The 12,854-nt window shown below is 34.4% G+C and overlaps 1 protein-coding gene across 2 annotated transcripts; it reads right to left on the bottom strand.

Annotated features, from left to right (window-relative positions):
* Positions 1 to 1,374: 1,374 nt before the first annotated feature.
* Positions 1,375 to 6,679, bottom strand: LOC127813728 (uncharacterized). 2 transcript variants are annotated; one of them, XM_052354853.1, is made up of 3 exons: positions 6,158 to 6,679; positions 5,806 to 5,913; positions 1,375 to 5,281 (listed from the first exon to the last, which is right to left on the bottom strand). In XM_052354853.1, the coding sequence occupies exon 3, from the start codon at positions 5,251 to 5,253 to the stop codon at positions 2,224 to 2,226; it is 3,030 nt and encodes a 1,009-aa protein (XP_052210813.1). In that variant the 5' UTR covers positions 5,254 to 5,281; positions 5,806 to 5,913; positions 6,158 to 6,679; the 3' UTR covers positions 1,375 to 2,223. The 2 variants fall into 2 exon arrangements, with proteins under 2 accessions (XP_052210813.1, XP_052210814.1); XM_052354854.1 differs by lacking the exon at positions 6,158 to 6,679 and adding an exon at positions 6,055 to 6,077.
* Positions 6,680 to 12,854: the final 6,175 nt, after the last annotated feature.

Below are 12,854 nucleotides of genomic sequence, written 5' to 3'. Positions count from 1 at the left end.
GCGAAGTTATTAAGATCAATAAAGATATGTTAAGACTGGTCTTTGGCTATATTTTAAGTGCAGTTGAAAATATCCACTACAATAAATTTTGTGTGGTATTTCTCATGGTGCAATTCTGGTTGGTATCTATCAGGGGATTACTTTTCTGTGATTTTGTTGGAAAAAAGAATTTTAAATAATTTCATATTTGAATTTCATGTCAAGATGGAGTTTGGTACAATTATAACTCGAAATTCAAATTTGACTAAGATTGTGACTTCTAATTTAACCGTGATTATGATTTCGAATTTAACTATGATTATGATATTGTCAAATTCGATTTTATGTGAAATTTATCTCATTTAGAGAAATATCCTCATGCATTATTTTCTGATCAGAATATAATTTTCTATGTTTATTTATAAATAATTTTATATCTATAAATAAGTGTTCAATGCTTTGAAATTAGTTGCAACTATATTACTTTTGTATTACCAATATTTGGTTAGTGATATTTTATTTTTTTTTGCCCGTAATTTTTTTAGATTTGAATTTTTCACGTTAAATTGATTGATTTAATTGTGGTTTATATTCGATTTTATTCCGTAATAGCATCTATTTGAAGGAGACACTCAATCTATATTAGACTATCCAATCACTTGAGTATGCCCCTTTTATCTTTGTACAACAATTCTTGGTTTGGTGCTCCTTGATATATTTAAGGATGTGAATCGAATCTCAATGACTGTCACACAAAGATGGTAAGAATTGACCATAAAGATCTGCATCATATTACAGGCAGCAACAGCCAACACTGTTCTAGATTATGCAGACAGTGACCATATTAAAGTGATCTATCAGATCACTTCAACAGGGAGCAAAGTTAAAAAATAAAAACCTTGTAATTATCAGTTAATTCATAGGCAGGCAGAAGCCATTGAGAATAATCCAACATAGTGTCATATGTATTCATAACTCACCTATTCTGAGCATTGACAGCAAGTAGATAGGTTCCAACTTCCCCTGCAGAACATTGCTCGTACATTTCTAGTACATGCCTAATGAAAGTTGCTAATTAAATAATGATCAAAAATTACGTCAGATTGCAAGTATGAAATTTATATTAAAAAAATAAATTTTAAATAATTTAATTATTTAAAAATTATTTATATAAAAATTATCAATTAAGAGTGTTTGGTTAATTTAATTTTTAATCTAAAAATTATCATATTTTTAAATTTTTAGTGTTTAATTATAATTATTTTTCATAAAATTTCCTCCCTAAACCCACCTCCATCTCTCCCCCCCCCCCCAAACCCACTTTGATTGGTCGTCGTTCAGCCATTGTCGTTTCTCATTGGCCGCCACTCCTATCTTCCTCTTGCAATGCATCCATTCGCCAATGGCCGATCCTCACTAGCCACCGCTACCATCGCCCTCCTGCAACGCATATGTTCACCGATGGCCGCTGCAATCGTCGAATTTGATCGGTCCTCACTGCTCGCCAATGGCCGCTACAACCGCCGAATCTGGTCGATACTTCTTTTCCCTTCTTCATTGATGGGCCGTGGTGGAAGAGAAAGGCTAGCTATGTGGTGGGTGAGTTTTTTCATTTCTATGAAAAATTACATCTACCTCCCCCTGCCCGCGGAATGAAAAAACCAATTCTAGCAAAAGTGAGAAAACATCATCACATCACCACAAGTTGAAAAATATTTTTCATGAAAAATATGATCAATCAAACACCTCAAAAGCTGAAATTTGGAAAAAAAAATAGCCATTTTTCATAAAAAGGATGGTCAATCAAATAGACCGAATTGAAACATCAATGGAAAACAAAAACTGCCTACTAGACAAATGCATGCACCTTCTAAATGTCAAAGCAAGACAATTAAGATGAAAGAGGCAGAGATACTACCTTATACGGTATCATTTCAATGTCAACCGAAGAATTCATGCACCCGACTTCATGCCTGTGAAGCTAAAACGAGCAAACTGCCAGAGGCAAAGAGCACGCTAACGCTAAGCATGCGAGGTTGAGTAAAGGAAATAGGACAGATAACCAACTAATAATGCAACTCAGAAAACCAAAACTAACTCAAAAGAATTTGGAATTGAAAGCTCATCTCTTTAGTATCGAAAATGGTATGGAGAAAAAATCTTCTAAATTGTTGATATCAGCCTTTTTATTCTGAATCTATGTATAATTCTAATGTAAGCTCTGCTTACAAGAAAATTTAGACTCTATGGTGTAGCATGAATCTGAAAATTAGCAAGAAGCCTTGTGATCTTGCCCAGAGTTTCACGAGCAGATACGGTGTCTGGATGATCCTCACTGTAGATTGAAGTTCTTATGAAAATTGCCTTTCTAATTAGATCATCCCCGATGTCAAACTTTCCCCCTCTTAACATTAGCTTTGCCCTGGTTTCAAGCACATTGGCCCTTGATAAAGCCAGCTCCTGCCAAAGGCAAGGATTCAACTGGGCATTCGTCTGGATGGGCTTCCAACAGAGTGATTTATCCAACCACTTCTCTGCTGGGGTAACAAATGCTTGCTCTGCTGCTTCCAATGCATTCGTGCATAGGCGAAGGAGTTCTAGTGCGGCACTGCACCGCGACAATGTAATGAAAGTCCTGATAGCAAGCGGCAAGATCACTTCTTTCACAAGAAACAACAGCTCCGACACCTTCAACTTAACAATTATACGGTCACTGCTAAAACCAAACAGCAGAAAACATGCAGCCCATATATGTTCGGAGTGCTGGGAAATGGACCCCCGAGTAATGACAGCTTGTACCATGGCTTGTGCTGCTGCTGTGATTCCTCTCTTTTGTGCATAGAGCTTGACGAGTTCATTGAACTGGATGTAGCCATCCTTTGTACAACTTCTTGCAATATTAAATCTTAACAACATTGAAGATGCTTCCGCTTCTGATTTCCTAATGTATGATGATGTAAACCCGCAGGTTAAGGAATGCAAAAACTTTTTCCATAACCGAGTATGGCGGTGTTTCTCGGGTATCTTGTGAGCAGCCAGAGCTAAAAGAGAAGTAGGAATGGCTGCCGGTGCAAACCAGCCACTAGCATGCACCATTCTAGTTGCTAAACTTCTTGGCCCATCCGCATGGTCAAATATTGAGAAACAAACCTCAAAGAGCTGTAAGAGGAAATTGTTTCTCCTCAATAAATGACCATCCCTGCCACTCGCTGTCAAGTCCCTCGAAGGCATTCGGTTAATGGTCTCCAAGAGTCTACTTGGATTTATGGGAAGCTCGGATAGAATTCCTCCTACAATGGCCATGCCCAGTGTTAGTCTTCCAAGTTTCTCCTCAATAACCCGGAGAGCATCAATGTCTGCAATTGGGTAATGCTTGGCACTTCCCTGCATCAAAGACATCGCCTCAACCCCGGATAGGTAAGAAAGTTTTAAAGGCTCCAGATTCATTACTCGGGAAAGACGAGTGGATATTAGTATGTGGGTTTCTCCACCAAAACGGGGAAGAAGGTCCATTACTAGTTTGTGATCCCACCAGTCCTTCTCACTCTCTAAGTTATCGATCACCACCAAAAATGGAATGCTACGCATAAGCTCCTTTCGGACTCTGCCTACAGCTGACTCTTCCTGCTCTTCAAAGCTCTTGATCCTGCTTTTATCCAACCCGTTCTCTACCCCAACATCAACATCCAGGAATGGCCACAGGTTCAAGTAGTTCTGTCTGATATATCTGCTTTCTCCTCCCACCCATAAAACCATCTTGTATCTCTGGTGGAATCGGTATGCAAACTCAAGAAGTAGTTCTGTCTTGCCAATTCCAGAGTCTCCCGTTACACAAGCAATCCCTTTACCATAGGCAACTTTGATCGATCTCCTCCTCCTCCCATGTCTTCCACCAATCTTCAGGTTTGGTGCTTGGTGCTGCATCTGAGAAATTTCAGTGCTTTGCATCTCTATCTCCTTTTCAGACTCTTTCCATACAACGGGTTCTTTTCCCTTCCTTGTACTACGATCTGTTTGCCTATCTCTCCGCCTTTCCTCTGCTGAGCTGCTCCTACCCCAACCAAGTGTCACATTCTTTCGCCTGTTTCCAGCCTTGAGTTCAAAATAATCCCTTTCAGCATCACCACTAACATCACCAAAAAGCATAAACTCAAGCTCAGAGAGTTCTCTCTTCCTCCCGATGAAGTTCTCATTCTGAAGGAAAGGGAACTCCTCTTTCTCCACCTTTTCCTTCCATTTCGTCAATCTATCCACAACACTTCTCCTTCCCAACCTCAAGGCCAAAAGGGTAACGGCCCGCATTATACAATCTCTCCAGTTACCATCATGAGCCTCCAGTTTCCACTCATCAACACGAGAGAGGGCACTAACAGCATCTTTCCATTCCTTCTCCAGTCCTCCATATAGAAGCCATAGTTCTCCCCCATATTTTTCCCACGGCTCCCCCCTTCTCTCAACAATATCCCTCACATGACAATCATCCGGCCCCAAATCAAAGTATACTGGAACCAAATTCTTCTTGCCTGAGAAGAACAGTAGCTCCTCAATGGTATATGGATTTCTGAAGGATTTTCTAGTCAAAATCACAACTCCAAAAGTGCAAGCATCCATTGCTCTCTCAACAATTCCATGCTTTCTGGAGTTCCGACACCTAGCCCTGTCTGTCACGAAACAACTAACGCCTTGAACTTCCAGCTCTGCTCGAAGCCAATTAGTAAATCTCAACAATAAAGGTTTCCGGCCATGAAAACCTATGTAAACATCGCAGCTTCTTAGTCTGCTCGAGGAAAACGAAGTTGAATCCACAGTGTACGAGGTACCACGGAATCTCCCAAGCTTTTTTCGCTTCTCTCCCTGCCTGAAATAGTCATTGCCATAGCCCATACCATAACAGGAAAGGGTGTTCTTAGAAATTCCAGCTGAGGGAGAAACATGGTCCAACTTCTGAAATCCACTTGAAGTAGATGGTGGTGGCACAGATGAAATGTCTGACGAAGGAAATCTGATATTAGCTAGAGTTTCAGAATCTGGGATTCCTGCATTAGAACTACGGGGATCAGTGCTTGTATTGGCATTATCACATGGAATATCAGAACGGCTTGATTGACATGTCGGCGATCTTGGGGAGAAGAATGGCGACTGATTTGCTGAGAAGAATGCTGATGATGAAGACGACAAGTTTCTTAGTGTTACGACACCTATCGACCCAAATCTGGAGCTGTCCTCCTGGGGATCCATACTTATGCGGTTACTGGCTCCTTTAAGGCATGACATTCCACAACTTTTACATGTAGAGAGCCCTCTGAAATGAGGAGAAGAGTTTGAAAAAGTCTTAGAAACAGAGATTGGATTACACATTCATAACCATCTGTGAAGGTTCAGAAAGCAGCATAATTTTCTAATTTCAAAGAACAGGAGAAAATACTTTCAGAATTCAGAGGGGGCAGCAAGAAGATGAAATATCAGAAACCAAGAATTTCTATCTACTCCTACACTGTTGCAGGATACATTCAGTAACTCAATGGAAAATTAGAAGAATCCAGAAGAAATAAAGAAGAGTAAGAGCGAGCAATGGAAGAAACCAAATCCAGTTTGAGCATTCAAAGTATAAAATGTCTGCATGGAGAAATAGCTCGAACTAAAGAATCTAGCATCAAAAATGAAATGATGATAAAATCCAAAAAAATCAAAGTATTGCGATTAATGGAGCTTGAAAATTAGGGCATTACAGATCTAGCCAAGCACTTCAAATCACCAGAAGGTTGAAACCTAGAGATTTTCGAATCAAACATGGGTTTCAAGTGAATTCAGATCCGGAAAACTTACTTGCATCTTTTCCCTTCAAACCTGGCAAACCCAGTTCCTCAAATCAAAGGATGCACAAGAAAATCCGAAGAAAAAGCAAACCCAAATCGAGAAATAAACTTCATCAGCCTGCCATAGGAGTAACAGAGTGAATAGAGATACATAAAGAGACAACTGGAAGGATATTTAAATATATTCTCATATATATGTATATGTATGTATGTATGTATACAAAGCTTGCCATATAGAAAATGGGTTTTTGAAAGAGACCCCGGATTTTTGAAAAGTGAGACCAAGAAAGTAAGAATGAGGGATTCCCTTTTGGTAAAATCAAAAAGGTTTCAGATTCAGAGCTGTAAGTTCACCAAATCACCTCTCTTTCTCTCTCTCCGAAGTCCCTTCCCTAAAGATGTCTTTTGTCTGAGAAATTGAGAATTTAGGCTGACAGGGAAAAGGAGCACCGTTGGAGCCGGAAATTTATGGGACCCAAACAACCACAGAGCGGACGGATCTAACGAGGTTTCGGTGTTCTGTGCTGTTGTTCGTGTTGGGTCTCCCTATAATCTCTTCCAAAACAAACGAAACCGCTCCGATTTTTGAACACAAGAACCTCTGCGCCTGCCTTCTCACCTTTTGGCTTGCGTTCCCACCCAAGACCCAATTTTTTGGGGGGTAAAATCTCTTCTTTCGGAAATTAGATAACTGGGTTTTACGGTTTAACTCTTGTCTTGAAAGGGGTCATCATTAGTTTCATCACCCTTCCACTCATGCGCCCATCATTTGTAGTCACTTGCCACGCTCCTATTGACCTCTTTCCTTCACTTTCTTATCTTTTCTTGGCTACTGCATCAGCGCATGCATGTGAAGACGACCTTAGGCTACAACCACAAGGTGGGTAGCCTAATGTTATGTACATGTGATTGTGAGTTTTTGAGTGTTGTGTTTAGATCATATATATTTTAAAATTTATGTGATTTTTATTATTATTAATGGATATTAAGAAAAATGATATCACGAAAATCTAACGAAAAGTGTTTTTGTGTCTTAAATGAATTTTAAGTGCAACAAAATTAAGTAATGCTACCACCTATAAGTCAAGTAAGTTATGAATTATGCTTAATTTTAGGCCAAATTCATATTTTTGTCCCATACTTTTATGTGTTTTTTTATGTCATCATTCGAACTTTTTGGTATTTCAATTGTATTCTTAAATAGGAAAATGCTAGAAAGTCCGACGGGCTTACCAATGAGTTTATCGAAAAGGGGCAAAAATACAATTTTGCCCCCACACCCTACTATCTCCCTTCCCCTCCCATGGATTCCCCTTGCTCTGCGCGTCTCCCCTGCCATGGCCGCCGCCTCACCTCTCTGTCGCGCCTCACTGCAGTTGCCTCGTCTCACATCCGTCGCCTCTCTGCCAGCGTCGCCTCGTCTCCGCCGCCTCTCTACCATCGCCGCCTCGCCTTGCGAGGCCAGGTGACGGCAGCAAAGCACAGCGAAGCGACGAGGCGGCGGCCATGGCAGGGGAGAGGCGCAGAGCAGAGAGGGGGGCAGTGGCCCACTTTGCAAATTTGCAAAGTGAGCAGGGGCAAAATTGTATTTTTCCCTTTTTTGTGAGCCGCTCGATAGGCACGTCGGGTCCTATAGAACGACTCTCTTAAATATGTATTTTTTAATGAATTTAATCTATATACTTTGATATTTTTTTAGTATGACAACTTAAACTTTTTGTTATTTCAATTATACCCTTATATTTGTATTTTTTAATCAATTTAATCCTTGTATTTTATCGTGTAGAAAAAATAAAATGAGACGAGTCAATTTAACTCATTTTTCTTTTTACACATCAAAGTATATAAGTTAAATTAACTCAAAAATATAGGTATATAAATATAATCGAAACAATAAAAAGTTTAAGTTGCCACACGAAAAAAATATCAGCATACAAAAATTAAATTGACTAGAAAGTAGATGTAATTGAATGTAATCAAAATAATGAAAAATTCATGTAAATATACGAAAAAATTGTGAAAAGTACATAAGTAAAAATATAAATTTAAATATGAGAATCTCTTAAAATTAGATTTATCTCTTTTAGCATAAGGAAAAGAATACTCTTATATATTAGAACCATGCTATTTGTACATTATTTATGTATATTTTAGGCTACATAAGACACACAAATGACATAAATACCCCTCGTCTTATTGCGTCTCACTACGCCTCACCATCTTGAGTGAGGGTATTTTAAACATTAGTACATCATTATGTAGTACAAAATTTACACAATAAAATACCAATAATATTTTTTCTTACATCATTTTGAAACATGACTCACAAGATGTATCATTAATCACCAAGTGAGGAACTCTAGCCCTCTCAAGTCTCAAGGCAATCAATAAGCTAATAAGACATTATTCACACACAAAAAAAAAAAAAAAGGACGAAGCACATGAAGATGAGGAAATTTGTACCATAAAGTGATTGATGGCAACTACCAACAACCAATACATTAATATAAATCAATTGAATGAGAGTTAATTAAAAGAATTAAAGCAACTTAAATTTAGAAGAGCTTGGGTTGTTGTTACAATCCTTAGTGACAACTTCAAACCATTAATCTATTAAATCTATTGATAGAATGTAGTTGAAGTCACATTTTGGAGAAAATAAAAATTTAGTTTATTTAAACTAATCGAATTGAATCCATCGAGCTTATTGGTTTGATTTTATTTTTATTTTTTTTATATCAATTTGGTTTGATTAATTTTTCTCAAAATTTTAATTTTTTATTTTGTATTCAATTTTTGATTAGAATAACTGAACTAATCGAACCAATAAAATTTTAAAATAATATTATTTTGATGTTTATAAAATGATATCGTTTTCTTCGGTTTTATATATTTTTTATCGGTTATTTCGATTTTTTTTTTATTTTTTTGGTTTCTTTGGTTTGATTAGTTTGGTTTAGTTTATATAGTTTGAGTTCGATTTTTTTAATTATTGGTTAGTTCGATTTTTCGAGCTAATCAGTCAATTTGGTTCGATTTTACTTCTAAGTCCGACTTAATCGATTAGTGGATTACTAAATTGACCGTTTGCACACCCCTAATTTATATAAGTGAAAAAATTTATCTCATTAATAAAAAAAAGTATACGTTATCTTTTATTTTTTTTATATAAAAATAAAAATATCTTAAAAATCCATTAAACACAAAAATAATTTGTCATGTTATCATGATTGATAACCATAAATTTAAAAATTTTACGATAAAGACAAACTAAATTATACATAATTTGGGGAAGATAAATTAAATTACTTTTTTTTTCTTTATCAAAAACATCCAAAATTTTTTGTGGGGCTTGGGGGAGATGGCATTAATTAAACACAATTTAATTTGATTCCCACCTCAAGTTTTGTGCCCATGATTTTGACATCTAAATGTGTTTTCCTTTTCAAATTGCTTCAAATCTTCTTCATTGATGGAATCTCAACCAAATGGTCCAATCTTTCAACTTCATCCATATATAAGAGCTTCTTCATTGATGGAATCTCAACCAAATGGTCCATCTTTCAACTTCATCCATATATAAGAGTTATGATGCGATAGTGATATTTTTATAATTATAAATTATTTTTAATTTTATTTACAAGCTTAAGTCGTGAAGAAATTGTCTTTTACTAAAAAAATAATATTATCATTTTTTGAGTTTTGAATTATGAAATTTTTCATGCATAAAAGATGTTAGTAGAACGCCTTTCACAAGGGCTCCCGACTCATATTTTTGGTTGAAAAAATTATTTTTTGTTTTGAAATTAAATTGAAAATCGAGCTAATTATCATGAGTCAAATAAGAGTTTAACTTTGCTCAGCTTTTGTCCACACATGCATAGTGAAAACTCATTTAGCCAAGTACATGGATGGTAAAAATTATGGTCGTAAATGAGTTGAGTCATTCTCAAACAACTCGGTATTCGACTTAACAAAATCTCGTTTGACTTTGTTCATTAAGATGAATGAGTCGAATTTGAATATAACTTTGAAACTTAATTTATAAACGAGCTTATCTTGAACTGAGTATAGTTCGGTTCATTAAAACTCAAGAACATATTTGATTAGAAACTCGTATATATTAATAGTCTCGATTAGAGATTTGTAAACATGCTCGATTAAAAGTTTAAAAATAGATTATGAACAAACTAGTTTATAAATATATTAATATATTTATTTATAATTTTATAAATATATTATTTAATATAAAATTATCAAACTTTACATTACTATAATAATATAATTAAATTAAATATATTTAAAATTATTATATATATTAATTTAATCATATAACATAATATAATATAATATAATAAAAAATTAAAATTAAATAAAATAAAAAATTCTAGCGACCCAAGCAAGGTTTTAGCCAAAGTCAAGCCCATCAACTAATTTATGAGCTGAGATTGAGCTCAGTAAAATTCAACTATGCTCGATTCGATTATAATCCTAATAAAAACTCATCTAAAATATAAGTTAAACCCCATTCGTCTTACCATATATGTTCAATCCAATTTTAAATTGAATATCAATATCATTTCAATTAATACACTAATATTTTTTTCAAAAAAAAAATATAACTATTAAGATATAACAAGCACTTGCAAACAAAGGGTCGACTTTATTTGGAGAGGACAGACACTGATGCAGTTGACTTTATTTGGATTTGGATTTGGATTTTGGTTCTCTTTTCTTCTCCTTCTTCTTCTTTTTTGCCACCAACAGTCCAAACCACACACCCTTTTTGGTGCTTTCCTGGGGGAACGTGCCCCCATGTGAGCCCACACGCTCCTATGTTCACACGCCATCTTGTACTCTATGCATGGATGTCTCATATTCTTAAAAATTATTTACATAATTGAAAGGATGAATAATATATATATAAATATTTTCATAAATTAAGAGAAAAAATAATTAGAAGGTTAGTATCATAGATTTATAAAATATATATACAATTTATAAAATATATAAATAAATTCACTGTAATTATTTAAAAGATCAAAATTTTTTAAGTTCAACTTATGATAAATATGTCTGTTTACATGAGGTCATGAAATAGATGAAGTATGAGTTTTAGGGAAAGTAAGATAAGTTTGGTCCAATACGAACCATAATTGAGAAATTTTTAGAGTTTATATGTTATACAAAAAAAAAGCATATTTATAAGGACAACTTGAAAATCATTAAGAGGATTCATCATTTATATGTTTTTAAAAAAATTAATATCTATAAGGGAAAACATTATATAGAATAAAATAAAGTTTTATTTATAATTATGAGTCAGTTCAAGCCTGTTATGGGTATTTTTCACACCACTTCTTATGAGATGGACACAACCCAATAAGTCGGCACAATTGCTAGAAGCCCAATAGGCTCAAGGCTAAGCTCGTCAGAACAAGATCATACGTCGCTGAAACCCGAGCTTAGACTGTGGAACCAAACTAGCTCCCAGTGATGCTCCCAGTTCGCTGGCCTAACCGAGCGAGCTCTCAGTAACACTTCCAACTCGTTGCCCTAGTTCTTCAACTCGCATAACAATAAAATCGTGAAACAATCGGAGACCGAGACACATCTACTTTACTTAAGGCAAACCAGATCCCTAGTAATACGAATCTCACTCCCGATTTTATAAAATTGATAATGACATCTTATCTCTCGAATGTTATCCTATTATTTTGGATTTTACATAAATTATAAACACCCTACACTATAAAATAAGGGTCAAAATACCATTGTAAAGAAAAGAGATGAGGGAATGATATACTATTACTTTATCGGAATACTCAAAGAATATTCATGAAATAGGTATCATTATGTCCGAACCACTTAAAAACTTCTTGTGTACATTCTACTTTGTTTCTCCTCTTTGCATTTTGATTTATTTTTTCATTGCAGACCTATGAATTACAATCGGCTAATTCTAAACGTCGACAAAATCTTATATCTATCCTTGATTAGGATTTTTTTTTCTCTCAATATCCTCTTACGTCTAAACTCGCATGTTGTAAGGACAAAATAAAAAAAAAAACTTTTAGTCGAAATTAAATCAATTATAATTCTTTCACGTGTTTAATTACGTGCTAACAATGACTATATATGGTTGGGTGAAGAGAAAAGCAACTTAAATATTTTTAGAGAAATCTTAAGGTCAAATATATTTTTCTACAACTTTTTATGAAGTAAAAAACACTTGAAATAATCATTTTGCCCCGCAAAAACAATAATTTTCATATAAAATCGATGAATCTTATGGTATAAGATCACCTAAACGTCATCTTTGACTATAAACTAAAGGAATAATTATGAAAATAATCAAATTATTTTCATAAATTTGTAATTTTATTTAATTTTTTCAATTTTAAAAGTTAAGTTTAAATTAACTCAATTGAGTGCAATTTTATCCAACATGTAAAATGTGTTTATTTTGACTTGATATGTTAAGTGTGATATAATAATAATATTTATAAAATCTATAGATACATAAAAATAAATAAAAAATGTAACTTGAGACGTAGATTAAACTAAGGTCAACTAACCTTAAAGACCCAAACTCAAGTTATATATATATTTTTTTTAATTTATATATACACGTGAATTTTATAAATATTACTATTATACGACACTTAAAATATTAAATCAGTATGAATACATTATTTTTGAATCGATTTTATATATTGTATAAAATTGTACTCAATTAAGTCAATTTATATTTAATTCTCAAAATTAAAAAAAATTAAATAGAATTACAAATTTACGAAAATAACTTAAATGTTTTCATAATTAACCTTAAATTCAACCTATTAAACTCGTGAAATAAATATTTAAACCACCCTTTACACCCTAAACTATTGAAAGAGACATTTTTTTTTTAATTTTGAGATCTTAAGAGATTTTCTTGTTGGGCCCATAACAATTTATATATATATATATATATATATATTGTGTTGCATCTAAGTGGCCATTTGGGATCAAGGTTTGAGAACACTTGTCCTCTTTTGGGCAACATGTCCATGAATT

This window comes from Diospyros lotus, chromosome 11, assembly GCF_014633365.1.
Source record: "Diospyros lotus cultivar Yz01 chromosome 11, ASM1463336v1, whole genome shotgun sequence".
Classification (NCBI taxonomy): domain Eukaryota; kingdom Viridiplantae; phylum Streptophyta; class Magnoliopsida; order Ericales; family Ebenaceae; genus Diospyros; species Diospyros lotus.
The sequence above is the reverse complement of the archived record's forward strand: the minus strand, read 5'-3'. Positions and strand labels throughout refer to the sequence as shown.